Source organism: Adiantum capillus-veneris, chromosome 17, assembly GCF_014529385.1.
Source record: "Adiantum capillus-veneris isolate H3 chromosome 17, ASM1452938v2, whole genome shotgun sequence".
NCBI classification, from domain to species: domain Eukaryota; kingdom Viridiplantae; phylum Streptophyta; class Polypodiopsida; order Polypodiales; family Pteridaceae; genus Adiantum; species Adiantum capillus-veneris.
The window spans coordinates 145,751,160-145,764,551 of NC_140947.1; the positions used below are offsets into that span (position 1 = coordinate 145,751,160).

At 43.8% G+C, this 13,392-nt stretch overlaps 1 protein-coding gene across 2 annotated transcripts in view; it reads left to right on the plus strand.

The window, feature by feature from the left end:
• Window positions 1-4,010: 4,010 nt before the first annotated feature.
• LOC147438270 (uncharacterized) overlaps window positions 4,011-13,392 on the plus strand; it is a 68,594-nt gene continuing 59,212 nt past the window's right edge. The window contains exons 1-2 of one of the 2 annotated variants that reach the window (XM_086486098.1): window positions 4,011-4,380; window positions 7,796-7,937. In XM_086486098.1, coding sequence (XP_086342224.1) covers window positions 4,229-4,380; window positions 7,796-7,937 — 294 coding nt within the window. In that variant the 5' untranslated portion in view covers window positions 4,011-4,228. The remainder of the gene's footprint in view (window positions 4,381-7,795; window positions 7,938-13,392) is intronic. The other variant, XM_086486099.1, reaches the window with a different exon arrangement.

Sequence of the window (13,392 nt, forward strand, 5' to 3'; positions counted from 1 at the left end):
GTGACATATTTGAGGAAGTTTATGTAACGCAGCCTCGCGGTTTTGTCATAAAAGGACAAGAGGACAAAGTGTGCAGATGTAAGAAGGCTTTGTATGGGTTGAAGCAATCTCCTCGTGCCTTGTATGAGAAAGCTGACACTCATTTGGTTAAATGAGGCTTTTGTAATAGTCCAACAGAAAGCACATTGTATGTAAAGCGTGAGGGTGATGTACTTCTCATTGTGGTTCTTTATGTCAATGATTTGCTGATCACTGGACCAAATGAGAGACATATTGCTAAATTTAAGGCTGATTTGAACGCTACTTTCAAGATGAAAGATTTGGGGCTGTTGCATCATTACTTGGGTATACAGTTTAAGCAGTGTGATGGTGGTATTGCCTTGTGTCAGAAAAGTTACATAGAGACATTGCTATGCAAGTTTGGACTTGAGGATTGCAAACCTATTGCCACTCCCATGGAAACAGGTTTGAAATTTAGTCTTCATGACACTGGTGATCCTGCTGATGTCACTCTTTACCAAACTGATGTTGGCTACCTCATTTATGTATGCAACACGAGGACGGATATTCAGTTTGCAGTCTCACAGGTCAGCAGATTTATGCATAGCCCAGGGTCTAAGCATTGGAAGGCTGTCAAGAGGATTTTCCGCTACCTTAGTGGCACTTTACATCTTGGCTTGTTTTATCCCAAGGGGGGATCATTGCCGCCATACTTACATACTTTTTCGGACTCAGATTGGGCTGGTTGCTTTGAAACGCAAGCGTCCACAAGTGGTTTTTGTGTCATGCTTGGCAGTTCATGTATATCATGGTTGAGCAAGAAGTAACCTACTGTGGACACTTCAATTGGTGAGGCTGAGTATAGGGCAGTCTTCACAGCTACGATTGAGTGTGTATGGCTCAAACGCCTTACGGCGATTTGGGTGTTGGAAAGGACACTACCAATACTATCTACACTGACAGTCAGAGCGCATTGGCAATTGCGAGGAACCCAGTTTTTCATGCTCGCACAAAGCACATTGAGGTGCATTACCACTATGTCAGGGAGAGGCTCTCAGCAGGAGAGATCAGCTTGGCTTATGTGCTAACACAGGACAACCTTGCAAATCTTTTCACAAAGGCATTGTCTCGTGAGAAGCTTGAAGGTTTCCGCAAAGCTTTGGGCTTACTCCCCTTTGTGGACTGATCATGTCCTCAGGGAATGGCACTTCCCTTTACTCATGTGCCAGCTCTCGTTCACCGCATCACTCTAGGGGGGATTTGTTACCATATACATGTGGTAGTGATGTGTGTGAACACACTAGGACCGCCGGGGCATTTTTTCCCTCTTTAGGAGGTTTTTTCCCCCGTGCATTGTATATACTATGCCCATCACTCTAGGGCTATCTATCTTTGCATTGCACACTAAGTAATACACTATCTATTGTGTGCCTTGAGCTTCCTTCGTCTTCTCCAAGCTATGTGCGTTTCTCTGCAAACCTAATTCCAACATTTGCAATATGTTTAGAAATTTCAACCATAACTCACACAAACAATGTTGCGCACCATGGAGGGCCTTCTAACTATTGCTGATTACGATATGAAGGAGGAGTATGGAGGCATAGTGTTTATTTTGGAAATGCCTGAACAAAGCACCATAACAACATGGCTAAGAGAATCAAGACTATTTAAGCCTCATGGTTGATGAGGATCAAGCAAATTGGAAGACAATGAGGCATGTGTACAACACAAGAAAGGATAAAATTTTCTTCGGGAGGGAACTTTCATGATTATTCCATTGAAAATGGACAAGTGGGAAATGGAGTAATGATGGGGAGGGAACTCACAATTATTCGATTGGAAATGGACCTTTGGGAAATGGAGCAAGGATGGTCCAGACACCAAGGAACAATCTAGCAAAGAGAAAGGATGGAAGTTGTCTTGCAGGGGAGGGCTTTCAACAAAAAATCTCTTTATTAGGAATGCACCACCAACTTGGAAACTGTCATCCTTCAAAGTACAAAGGAGGATTATTATGCACAGGGGCACAACATTGGGAAAGGCCCTGCTTTGGAGACACTGAAGTGACATGTCTCCAATACACATGCTTGAGTCACATGAGTCCTGAAGGAAGCCACAATGGAACTTCTTGTTATAGGGCACCGACTCCATTGTCTGAGGACAAGGCAGCCACTTGGAAACAAGGAAACCTTTAGACGTGATTGATGTGTAGAAAGTCCCTTTGCAATGGCCCAAATACAATGCAATAATGTATGATTGTAAGCAAGCACATAGACCATGGAAGGTAACTCAATTGCACCTTAACCTAAGCTCTGATACCACATGTTAGGATCGACGGCGGGTGCAATTTAGCTCAAGGAGGTTTGAAATCTAGAGCAGCCACAACTACACACAGGAGAGAGAGAGAGAGAGAGAGAGAGAGAGAGAGAGAGAGAGAGAGAAGTAAACACTTGAGTACTCAATATACAGATGTACAATACAATATCTTTACAACATAACCTATATCATACATAGAAGCCTTTTCTTATAGAGCCCAAAGGCTATCCTGGCTGTAAGTGCTTGACTTCCATAAAGATGCATATAATATCTAAGATATTACAAAGTCTTATCTTCCACTTGTACATTGGATAACCAAGAGTGGGTTCTCGCACCAAAGGCCATAAACTTAACAGTTGTTACTTATGCTTTGTGAGTAGACTGTACTACACATGGTGACAAGTTATATGCCAACGAAATTGATGTATGAGCAGAAGCATACTATGCCTACAAAAGAGGCAGTGGTAACTTGGAGTATTTTACCTTGGGATATAAGTCTCAATAGAGAGGATCTACTACCTTCAATGATACGCCAACTAGAGAAGCGAGATGGAGACACTGAAGTGGCGAAGACAAAGCTAAAGGATGCTCGACTGAAGAGAAATGGGGTTTCTGATAAACAACATAGGTGGAGGTCGAGTGCAATTGCAGAAGGAGATCGGGTTTATTTTATGAGAGTATTCTTGATAATCAATATACGGCTATGTGGAAGATGGTTAAGTGGTGGTTTGGTCATTATGTAGTCAAACATGTTTATGACAATGCTACTTACTTATTATGTTAGTTGGATCGCACCAAAACGAAGATACCTATTGCAAGCAAGCGGGTTAAGCTGCTTAAGAAGCGGGATTTCGGTATACATGTTGAAGATGAACGCGCTTGGAATTGTATGAAGACCACGAATTGGAGAAGATGGCATTGTTTATTTGGATGAGTTTAAAGGATGGCACATAATGGAGAATGTGCAAGTTCAGAGGAGGTGAATGCCTTGCCACTTTGTGAAAACGGGGTTAAAAGTTGGGAAAAGAATTCCATTTTGATTGTTACTTAGATTATGGTTTGGTATTGGTGATCAAAGTTAATGGGTTTCAATTGGAATAAATGCCAAATATTGCGCTTGACATGAATTTGATTGAGCAATCCTAGGAATTGGAAAATGAGTTTGTGGATGTGGTACTTCCGTTTACATTGGACAGATGTTGGGAGTTTTGATCCGTTGATTGACATGTATCCTCAAGACTGTTTCATATGAATCAAATTGCAAAGTTATGGTTGGTATTTCCAAAGCTAAGGCCAAGATGGTGGGCTTCGGGCTTCGATTGGGTCCATAATGACTTGGCCATAAATCGGGAGTGCCCCCAAGGAATGGTTGTGAGAGTGAGATTGTGGTATATATTCGAAATGAGGAACCCCTCATAAGCATCACAAGAGGGAGAGCCCCTTGAGCCCTTTCTTGGCTATGGTGGATTTGCGCAGTGGGTCGTTCTTCTCGTAGGGACGCTCACACCCGTAGTTGTTGTGTTGTGGCGGTCTTGTGCTGGTGCCATTGATGGCGTGTTGTTGTTGGCAGCCATCGTCGGATAGTCTTGCGGTATGGGTGTTCACACTCACGTGGCCATGGCCGGCCCTTTAAAGTTTGTAGCATGATAGTCGTGTGTCCGTCTCTCTCTCTCTCCCTCGTCCGCTGGACGGGTCATGCACTCGTTATGGTAGTGCACAAACAAGCTATGCCACGTCGTTTGCGACAATGGGCTGATAACATTTTCTCTCTTTCCGTCGTCCGGACTCCGCTGGACGTGGCTGATAACATTTTGACAGGTCGTTAGTGTGCTCCGGTAATCGGACCGATTGTCAGAGAGAAGGTAGCTCGACCAGGTTTGAGTGAGTGCCGAATTGTGGACTCAAGACAGTAATGGCGCTAAGCAATTTTCTGTTGACGGTGATGGGGGTGGGAGCGGTGTGGATGCTCCTCAGAAGCGACCTGCGTCAGTCTTCCGCAGTTTTCAGCAGAAATGTTCGCCATATACGCAACTGGCTCGAGAAGGAGGCCGCGGCTGCCTCAGAGTAAGCATCTCTATTATTTTATGAGAGAGAGAGAGAGAGAGAGAGAGAGAGAGAGAGTCTTACACTTCGACTCTCCTCACTTTACCGGATGAAGACATCTGTGAACACATCAATATTCTGTAAAATCATATCAGTCTGAGTCTACACTGTGGCCCCTTTTTCGGGATATTTTTGTATATGTGCAGCTGAGAGTAAAGGAATACTCAATTAAAAGATAGGACTGGGGAGAAAGCAGTAAAGACATGGGCCAACTCTTTAGAGTTGATGGATGGTAGAAGAGTTCTGAAATGGCATGTATGAAGGTAGATATAACTCTTAAGATGTGACAGTATGATATTTTTGAGCTTCGGAAGAGCTGTATTTTGGGGAAAAATGTCTTTTCGAGAGTCTTATTTGGAGAAAAATATTTAAGAAATTGCATACATAAGCATAGCGTGTGTGTGTGTGTGTGAGAGAGAGAGAGAGAGAGAGAGAGAGAGAGAGAGAGAGAGAGAGAGAGGTTTCGTCAATGTTGCTGATAAAGTTTATGCATTTCAAGTGAATGCCCACTATAGTCCTAGTATTTATTTTGTCTTTTAGGTATTTAATTTACTTATTTGACAAGACACTAGGTAAGGCCATTAACTGAGTGGGGTACATAAGGTCCCCTAAGTCGGTATATAAGTGCATCTTTGGCCCCATTGTATAATTATCTAATTCATTGCCAAGTTGGTTGGTTCAACAATCTCTCTCTCTCTCTCTCTCTCTCTCTCTCTCTCTCTTGCATTGTGCATCGTTTGACTTTGACATGGTATCAAAGCCTTGTGTTCTTTGATCGCGAAGGGAGAACTACGTGCAAATAAGGGGAAAAGAAGTCCTTGTGCTTGCGTTTCGAAACAATCAGGCACAAGGCGACGCAAGGAGGTGTAGAGTCTAACAATGCTTTGAAACGCTATTGGAGATCGGCAACATTTTGGTCCTACCTATCATGGTTTTTTGAGACGCTTGTTTATGGCTTGGCTGCTACAAGTACATTGTGTGACAGTCCCTCAAATGCATGCCGAGGGGCCACGGGGCTACCTCGCAGCGTCTTGAGATGCAAGAGGTGGACATTTTGTTTTGGCAGTATTTGCTGGCAAGGGGGGTTCTCTCATTGAAGCGTTTTGAAACGCAAAGAAAAATGAGGATCTTTAGGGCATGGTTTTTTTTAAAAAACTCCTCTATGGTTTTTCATGCATAACCTCGGCACAATGAAGGGGATTCAAGATGAACCCTTGGCTACGGGATAGTGCATTGATTGGTACTCAGTTAGCTAGCTGCCTTGGTAGCAACACACGCGAGAAACTCCAACAACAGAACTTGAAATAGCGAGAGAGAAGAGGAGAGTCAATACGAAGTGGCAGGGTTCCGCTTCCAGATGCATTGGACCCAAAGTCTGGCACCCCTTTTGGTACTTCTTTCTTTATTACTTCGCAAAGGTACAGTAGCTTGCCTTTGCACTATTTCATTAGAATTGGAATGCCAAAGAGAGAGCCCTCTATATACATATAAAGGCTCTAGGCCTAAAAGCACTTCACATGAAAAGCTAGTGCCCCGACCCCCCCTCCAGGAATCCAAAAGCCAGTGCTTAGCTTTGGCCTAACACAAAAGACGGAGCTACCATACAGTGGCTTCCATGTCATCAACCCTCCGCAAGTTGTGGGCCTGGCAATACAACCATGTCAGCAGCCTTACGTGGGGCTCTTTGTAGGTTTTACGCCCGTTGGGTGGCGACTCCCAGTTTGGTTAGGGGTAGAATTTTTAAACCTAACCCTCTCAGTAACTCTTGCCACCTCATTATTTTGTGACATACCTCCCTCTTGAAAGAAGAGTAATCGCCCTTGATTACACCTGCAAAATAGACAAAGGACAAAATTGAAAAACCAGCTCAGTAGACACTGACTCGATGTAGCCATGCAATAGACTGCGCACATCCAACACTTGCACAAAGAGGACAATCACATCACATTCACATCAATATCCCCATCAAGATCGTAGATGAGAATCATGATCATTATATCATATTCAGACCTCGTTGATCTACTATCACATTCACATCACCCGTCAGGTGAAATAGATAAAATGCTGGTCATTTTATCTTTTTGACACGCACTTAAATAGTACACAATGAGAGAGCACATGTGTAATGTGTAATGGAAGTGATTTATGGTGAATGCTGAGGATGAGTGCTCAATGCCTACTCAAGGTTCCTTGTACTGAATGAGAGTTTCTCTCAGTTCATGAGAGATGTGCAAAGACTAGAGAGAGAAGAGAATGATACTGTGAGTGAAGGTTCTGTGAGTGATAGAGAGAAGAAAACACCGGATGGGTTCCCCAACCCCCCTCCGAGGGCCCCCTCTCTATCGCTAGAGGTATTTGCTTTAGATTGCACAAATGTTGATACAATGGTCCTAGATGGTGAGATGGTGATGGGATCTTGCTACCGATGCTTGGATTTGCGAGGCTTAGGGTTGAAATGCAAAAACTCTAGTGGAATTGATGGGATTCGCAATTGATGACGAGGCTATGGGCTGATCTGCTATAGTCAATGTTGAGGGTGCTTGTGAGAGGCGTAGAAGATTGGCTAAATTTGAAAAACGCTAGCTGATCTGAGGGCTGAATCTGAAAATGCTGAAGTGATTGCCTGGATCTACGATGGTATCATGGTACGGCGAGGTTATGACTGAAAACTGGTAACACTAAGGCTGATCTAGTACTGCGGGGCTAATTGGGTGTTGTGGGCTGGTGTTGGGCAAACATGCTATTGGTGCTGGATGTGATGGTGGAAAATGCTCTGTGGTACTTGTGCTGCTGGGTACTAGTACTACAGGTACTGCTTCTCTGCTTGGCGAGGGGTCTCCTATATAACTAATAAAGCTTGGGCCGAGTAGCGTCAGATTGAGCCCCCATGACTTTATAAAATGATGCTATTAGGTCGCCCCAAACCCAAACAAATAAAAATTCTTTCAAAACATATTAAGTGCATAAGTGAAGGGTGAGTTTAGGAAATGAAAAGACAGATGAAGGTGGAAAGTCGAAAGACCTTTTATGTCCATATAAAGAGGTGTTTCTCTTCTCCTTTGTTTTCTCTTTGGCATTTTCTTAAAGTGTCCTTGCTCTCTCTCTCTCTCTCTCTCTCTCTCTCTCTCTCTCTCTCTCTCAATGCTCTATCCGTCCTTCCGAGGTAATATTGTTGCAAATCTATGTGCTTCGTCATTGCCCATTGCCACGTGCTATAGACTAGTGCATCATTTTTGTTGTTATTGAGGGAATCTTTGAATTAGGAATACGTTCTAATTGTTTCGAAGCCACTAGGAATACCTTTTAATTGTTTTGATGCTAATATGTCATTTATCAAGAAGTTAATAAGTACTAATAAGAGGTACTTCCTATGCAGAGGTCTATCTAGCAGAGTTACCCGGAACGCGGAACGGGAACGGCGACGGGGACCCTCGCGGAACGGGAGAACGGCCAGGGGTCCGGAACGGGAACGGCGCGGAACGGGGGGCATAAAAAACACCCAAATAATGCTTGAGAAGGTAATGGGTGTGAGGGGTTGCATTTTAATTTTTGAGTCCTTGTACACTAAAAGAACACCTAATGTTCACTGCAAATTTGCAACAAACTGCCTATTTCTTCCCATTTTTTAGAGTTGGCTGTTCCGAGGCCGTTCCGGACCGTTCCGGGTTGTTCCGGCCGGCCGTTCCGGTATCAGGTGGTCACCCGGAACGGCAAAACGTTCCGGGGCGTTCCAGCTTGGCAGAGGGGGAGGGAACGGCGTTCCGGCCTTCTAGGGCCTACGGAACGCGTTCCCCAGTAACTATGCTATCTAGGCCGGGTACTAGTACTAGACTATGGGAACTCTCCCGTGTGTCTATGCCTAGTAGACACTGGTTGTGCTCATGTGTAATCGGAGGGTATGCAACTAATCTAAAGTGCCTGGACATGCACGTCGTGTGTATAGGCTCACAAGGATGCCATAGCACTTCCTAGGCCGTCCCAGAGCTAGAAGTAGGAGTTAGCTTGTCCACATTGCACATAGGGTTAGATGTGCACGTGACATCCTCCCCTTTTCAAGGTGAGGTACCGGCATCGAGCTACATGGCTTCTGTGTAGTCCGCCAGCAACTCCGGGGAATCTGCAAAAAAATCTTCGTCTGCCCACTTTGCTGCGTGGGTGCTGCAATACTTAAACTTCAAAAAGGACTACAGTGCTTGCTTCTTTGAGCCGCGCCAAAAGCGATGCAGAAGAAACTGCTTTGAGTCCATTTCTTCAACTTTGTCTACAATCTCGGGTTTGTCCTTTTCAAGAATCTCTTTTGGGGGATCTGCCTGAAACAACGTCAACCAAAAAACATGGAAGATGATGTGCATTGACCATGAGTTAGGCAACCATAAACTCATAGGTACATCTTTGACCATTTTTATGACTGGAGATGAACTATGCTTCCTAAAGAGTGAGGGTGAAATGCATATGAAAAATGTGACGCAGTGCCATACTTTCCAAAGAGGGCTTGCCAAAAATGTGATCTAAACTTGATTTTCTGCCTAAAACAATCGACCGTGGCAAACCACAAGGGGAATATCAATGCTTGATGGACAATTGTGTTAACGCTTGTGCTATGAGTGTATCATACCAAGGAATGAGCATGCAAAATTATTGACATGATCAAGAATGATGCAACACTGTGTAGTCCTTGAATGCAATCTTTCTACCTTTTCCAACGTAATCTTCATGCTTCTGTGCTCACTCGTGGGTGAATCATGTTGTCAGGTGCAACGAAAGAGAATAAAGATTTGCTCGAATGCAATCTTTCTACCTTTTCCAACGTAATCTTCATGCTTCTGTGCTCACTCGTGGGTGAATCATGTTGTCAGGTGCAACGAAAGAGAATAAGGATTTGCTCGGATCTAGTACTCTGCACAAACACAAGGGACACTTTACTTCACTTGAAAGAAGTGAACTAAACTGAATTGAAAGAAAGAGAGAGACAAGAGAGAGAAAAGAGACAACACAGGGATGTCGGGTTCCAAGCCTCAAGGGCCCCCTTGCTCTGTTGCTAGAGCAAGTACTTTCTTTATTCTTGCACAAATGCTACTACAATGACTAAGTGCTGAGATGCTGATGCTAATGGATACTGATGCTGGGTACTGAGGTACTGAAGGGGTACTGAGGTACTAAGGTTCTATGTCGAAGACGATGATGTCGACAACGAGGTGTTGATAGTCTATGTCGAAGACGATGATGTCGACGACGGGTATTGCTGGTCTATGTCGAAGACGAGGTCTGCAACGGGTACTGCTGGTCTATGTCGAAGATAATGATGTCGACAAGAGGTTTTGCTGGTCTATGGCGAAGGATGATGTCGACAATGTTGACAACAACGGCGATCGTCACGGACATGATGATGTTGCCGTGACGACGACGACACGAGGCTAGGGCCGAAATCTGAAAACGCTGGCCGATCTGTAAGTTTGAGAGCTGGCGCTAATTTAAGGGCTGAAAATGCGGTACTGTATTGTGGTGATGACGATGACGGGTCGTCGTCAAGTCCGGGATCTGCGATGACAATGACGATGTCGACGACGACGATGGTGTCGACAATGAGGGTGTCAAGGTTGAAAAACGCTAAGGCTGAAAACTGAAATCACTAGATGCTCTGCTGGGGATCTGCTACTGTGGCGGTACTGCGGCCTGGATCTGCAACTGCTTCGCCAGACTAGGGCTGAAATGCAAAAATGCTGGCTGATCTGGCTGGAATCTGAAAACGCCAGGATGATCTGGTACTAGATGGGGTATCTGACGAGGATCTGCAACCAGAGGATGCGGGTTCTCGCGAGGCTAAGGCTGGGAACTGAAAACGCTGGTGGTAGTGGCTGAAAACGCTGATTGTTTGAGGCTGAAAACGCTGGGCTGATCTTGAGAAAATGCTGGGACTGTGGGTGCCTGCCTGCTCTGCTGCGGGTGTTTGCCCTTCTGTGTCCTCCTCCTCCTACTTCTACTGAGTGCCCAATGGTTTCTTTTATAGCTCTTTAGCAATTTTCCCTACCTACTTTTCCAACAAAAGTCACTTATTAAATAATAAGTGAAAAATGTGTACTTTGGCAAAAAAGGGTTTGGAAAATGCTTATGTTGAAATGATTGTACTGTGCAAGAGAGGGTATGCAACTATGACTAGCGTGGGCATGCACGTCCTGCTAGAGGCTCACGAAGTGCCAGGCTAGGTCCTACGCTAAGATTGACGCTAGACTATGGCAGAAGCGTGTCCACGTGGTGCAAGTGAAGTGCGTACGTGACACGTGCAATATGGATTTCCTATGAGAAGGTAACGAGCAAAGACGGTGAGGAAAATACAAGAAACTGTCACGAATGAGAGACTCGAAAAATGCAGACCGACTTTTCATGCTATCAAGAGATTCTTCTCGAATGGGTACCGTGGATCTTGACTCAAGAGCCAAGATCTATCCTGTGTGATTGATCGTATCTGCAACTAGGTTAGCTTTACTAGGAACATAAGCAAACCACCAAATTTCTCTATAGATTAGGACCATCTAGCTTAACGGTTGCTCCAAAATGCACTAGGCATGGGCTGGAGTCACTTGAGGGCTTGATGATCGATACTGACACTGAAATCTCTACCATTCACAAACTTCTTCTCATGCTTGAGAGAATGAATCACAGAGAGAGGTTCCTTATCATGCAATGGCTGATTCTCTTTTAAACTATTTGAGTGCGTGTTGAGAGGTTATTGGACAGTGTGTTTTATTCCCTTCCAAAACATGAGAGTGAGAGATTAATGAGAGAGAGTTTTGGCATCTTAAGTGAACTACCCAATGTGATCCCATTATTTAGTGTGGTTTTTAGGTATTTATTTTACTTATTTGTCAAAGTCTGGGTAGGGCACTTTATTGAGATTGCTATATAAGCAACCTCTAGCCCCCAATGTATTACAATCGGTTATTCATTGCCAAGGCACAAGCTCGTTGTCTGTATCCGTAGAATGGTCCCGCTTGTGAAGATGCACAAAAATGCATTGCAAAGCGGCTGGGGATGGATTTTGAGCACTCCTCCAACGTGGCAGGAGGGCGCCACCTCAGCGTGCTTGCCAGCGTGGCTGGTGCTTGCCAGAAGCTGTAGGAAATGCTTCAGGCGTTGCCGTCGCATAGACGGAGTCTTCGTACGACTTTCGAAAATGCCGTCGTGACAACCCTCTGAGAAGCCTGCAAACTATCAGGATAGTGGCTCAGTTAGTTAGAGCCGAGTCTCACCTTGCATTAGGGGCATTGGTGATATTTATATAAAATTTCAATATTGTGCTCACACCAGGGCTAGAAAAATGCATTTTCCCTAATTGGTGAAAATAAGGGCGAACTTGATATTCTCCTGGGTTTTAGGTCAAAATTTGAAGCTTTTGCCAGGAATAACACTAAAAGTTGTGTAAATTTTCCGGTTTTCTTAAGGGTAAGCTCAAAATCTAACCAGATTTTACAATTTCAACCAGTTAAAATACACTGGACACGGTTTTTTTCTAACACTGGTTCACACAATAATATTATGATATTAGCAATATATAAGGGACAATACCCTAGAAAATAGTAGTGACACGAATGCCTATGACTTTCTTTGTATTTTTTGAGTTAATACCTCGATCAGCCAATGAGATTTCAGATTTTGGCTTGCTTCCTTTCCTAGGCCTATTTAAAGTTAAGTGAGAGCGGGGGTTCTCCTTTGCTTTTACTAGATAAAGAGTTCGAAGCAGAGAGAGAGAGAGAGAGAGAGAGAGAGAGAGAGAGAGAGAGAGAGAGAGAGAGAGAGAGTATTACCAAATTTGAATGAAATTAAGAGAGAGAATTTAGCCATCACCCCCTTTCTCCAGGCTAAAATTGCAAAGTCCCTGCTAAGTCTTGAGCTTGCCTTTAAAAATTTTACAAGTTTAGTGTAAATTTTACAAGCTTTAGTGTAAATATGGGCAAATGCTTCAAATTTAAGCCCAATTTTTGACCTTAAAACCAATGAGTTTGAAGGGTGCCTTTTTTTTTTTTGGGTCTGCAAAAATGTTTTTGGCAAGCCTGGGTTTTAGTGTAAATACCAGCAAATGCTTCAAATTTTGACCTTAAAACTTTTTTGGTTAAGAAAAATGTTTTTGGCAAGCTCGGTTTTTAAATTTCGACCTTAAAACCGAACAAAAACTTTGAAAAGTGCCTTATTTTTTTCTACCAAGCTCAGCCCCCAGGCAGCTGCGGTTCTTCTATCCCCAGCCCAACATTTGGCGCTGGGCTGAACTGCCAATGTTGATGGTGCTGGCGATGGAAACATGTCACAGGGCACAAGAAAAGGTAATCTAGGTCCACCAGATAATTTTGTCAAGGATACTTTTTGGCCCTTGATGCAAAGTGGATGGAGGAGGAGAACATCGCAAATTCTCTTCAGAGAGAGCTGTACCTTGAAGCTTTTGGAAAATTAGCAGTGTCTATGTCATAAGTTACCGATTAGCAGGTGCGGTGCAGACTGCACAAGAGGGGAGCCACTCCACTCCTTTGTCATAGATTGCCTAGTTTGAATAAAGTCATTAATTTCTCTTTGAGATTTTAGGGATATTGAGAGGTTGGGAGTATTTGCGGACTGACTATATGAACATATGTACATCGAATTGGAAATTCCTTAATTGAGTTGAAGACATGTGCTCTTTCATATGCGTATTGTTAGAGACATGTAGAGAAAGATGAATTGTCTGAAGCATTTTGTTTGATGAATGATTTGAACTTAGTGCATCTAGACATCTGCTAGAGATCAACGAGATTTGGATGTGATGGCTAAGTTAATGAGAACTGAATGAGATTCTAGTGCATCAAGATGTCTATTAGGATGAGATGACTGGATACTGTTGTGAGTGCATCAAGAGTTCCGGAAGGATGAGATGCTTGCGTAGTGATCCGGGTGCATCAAGAGTTTTGGATGGATGAGATGGCTAGATTGAGTTGCATGCTATGTAGA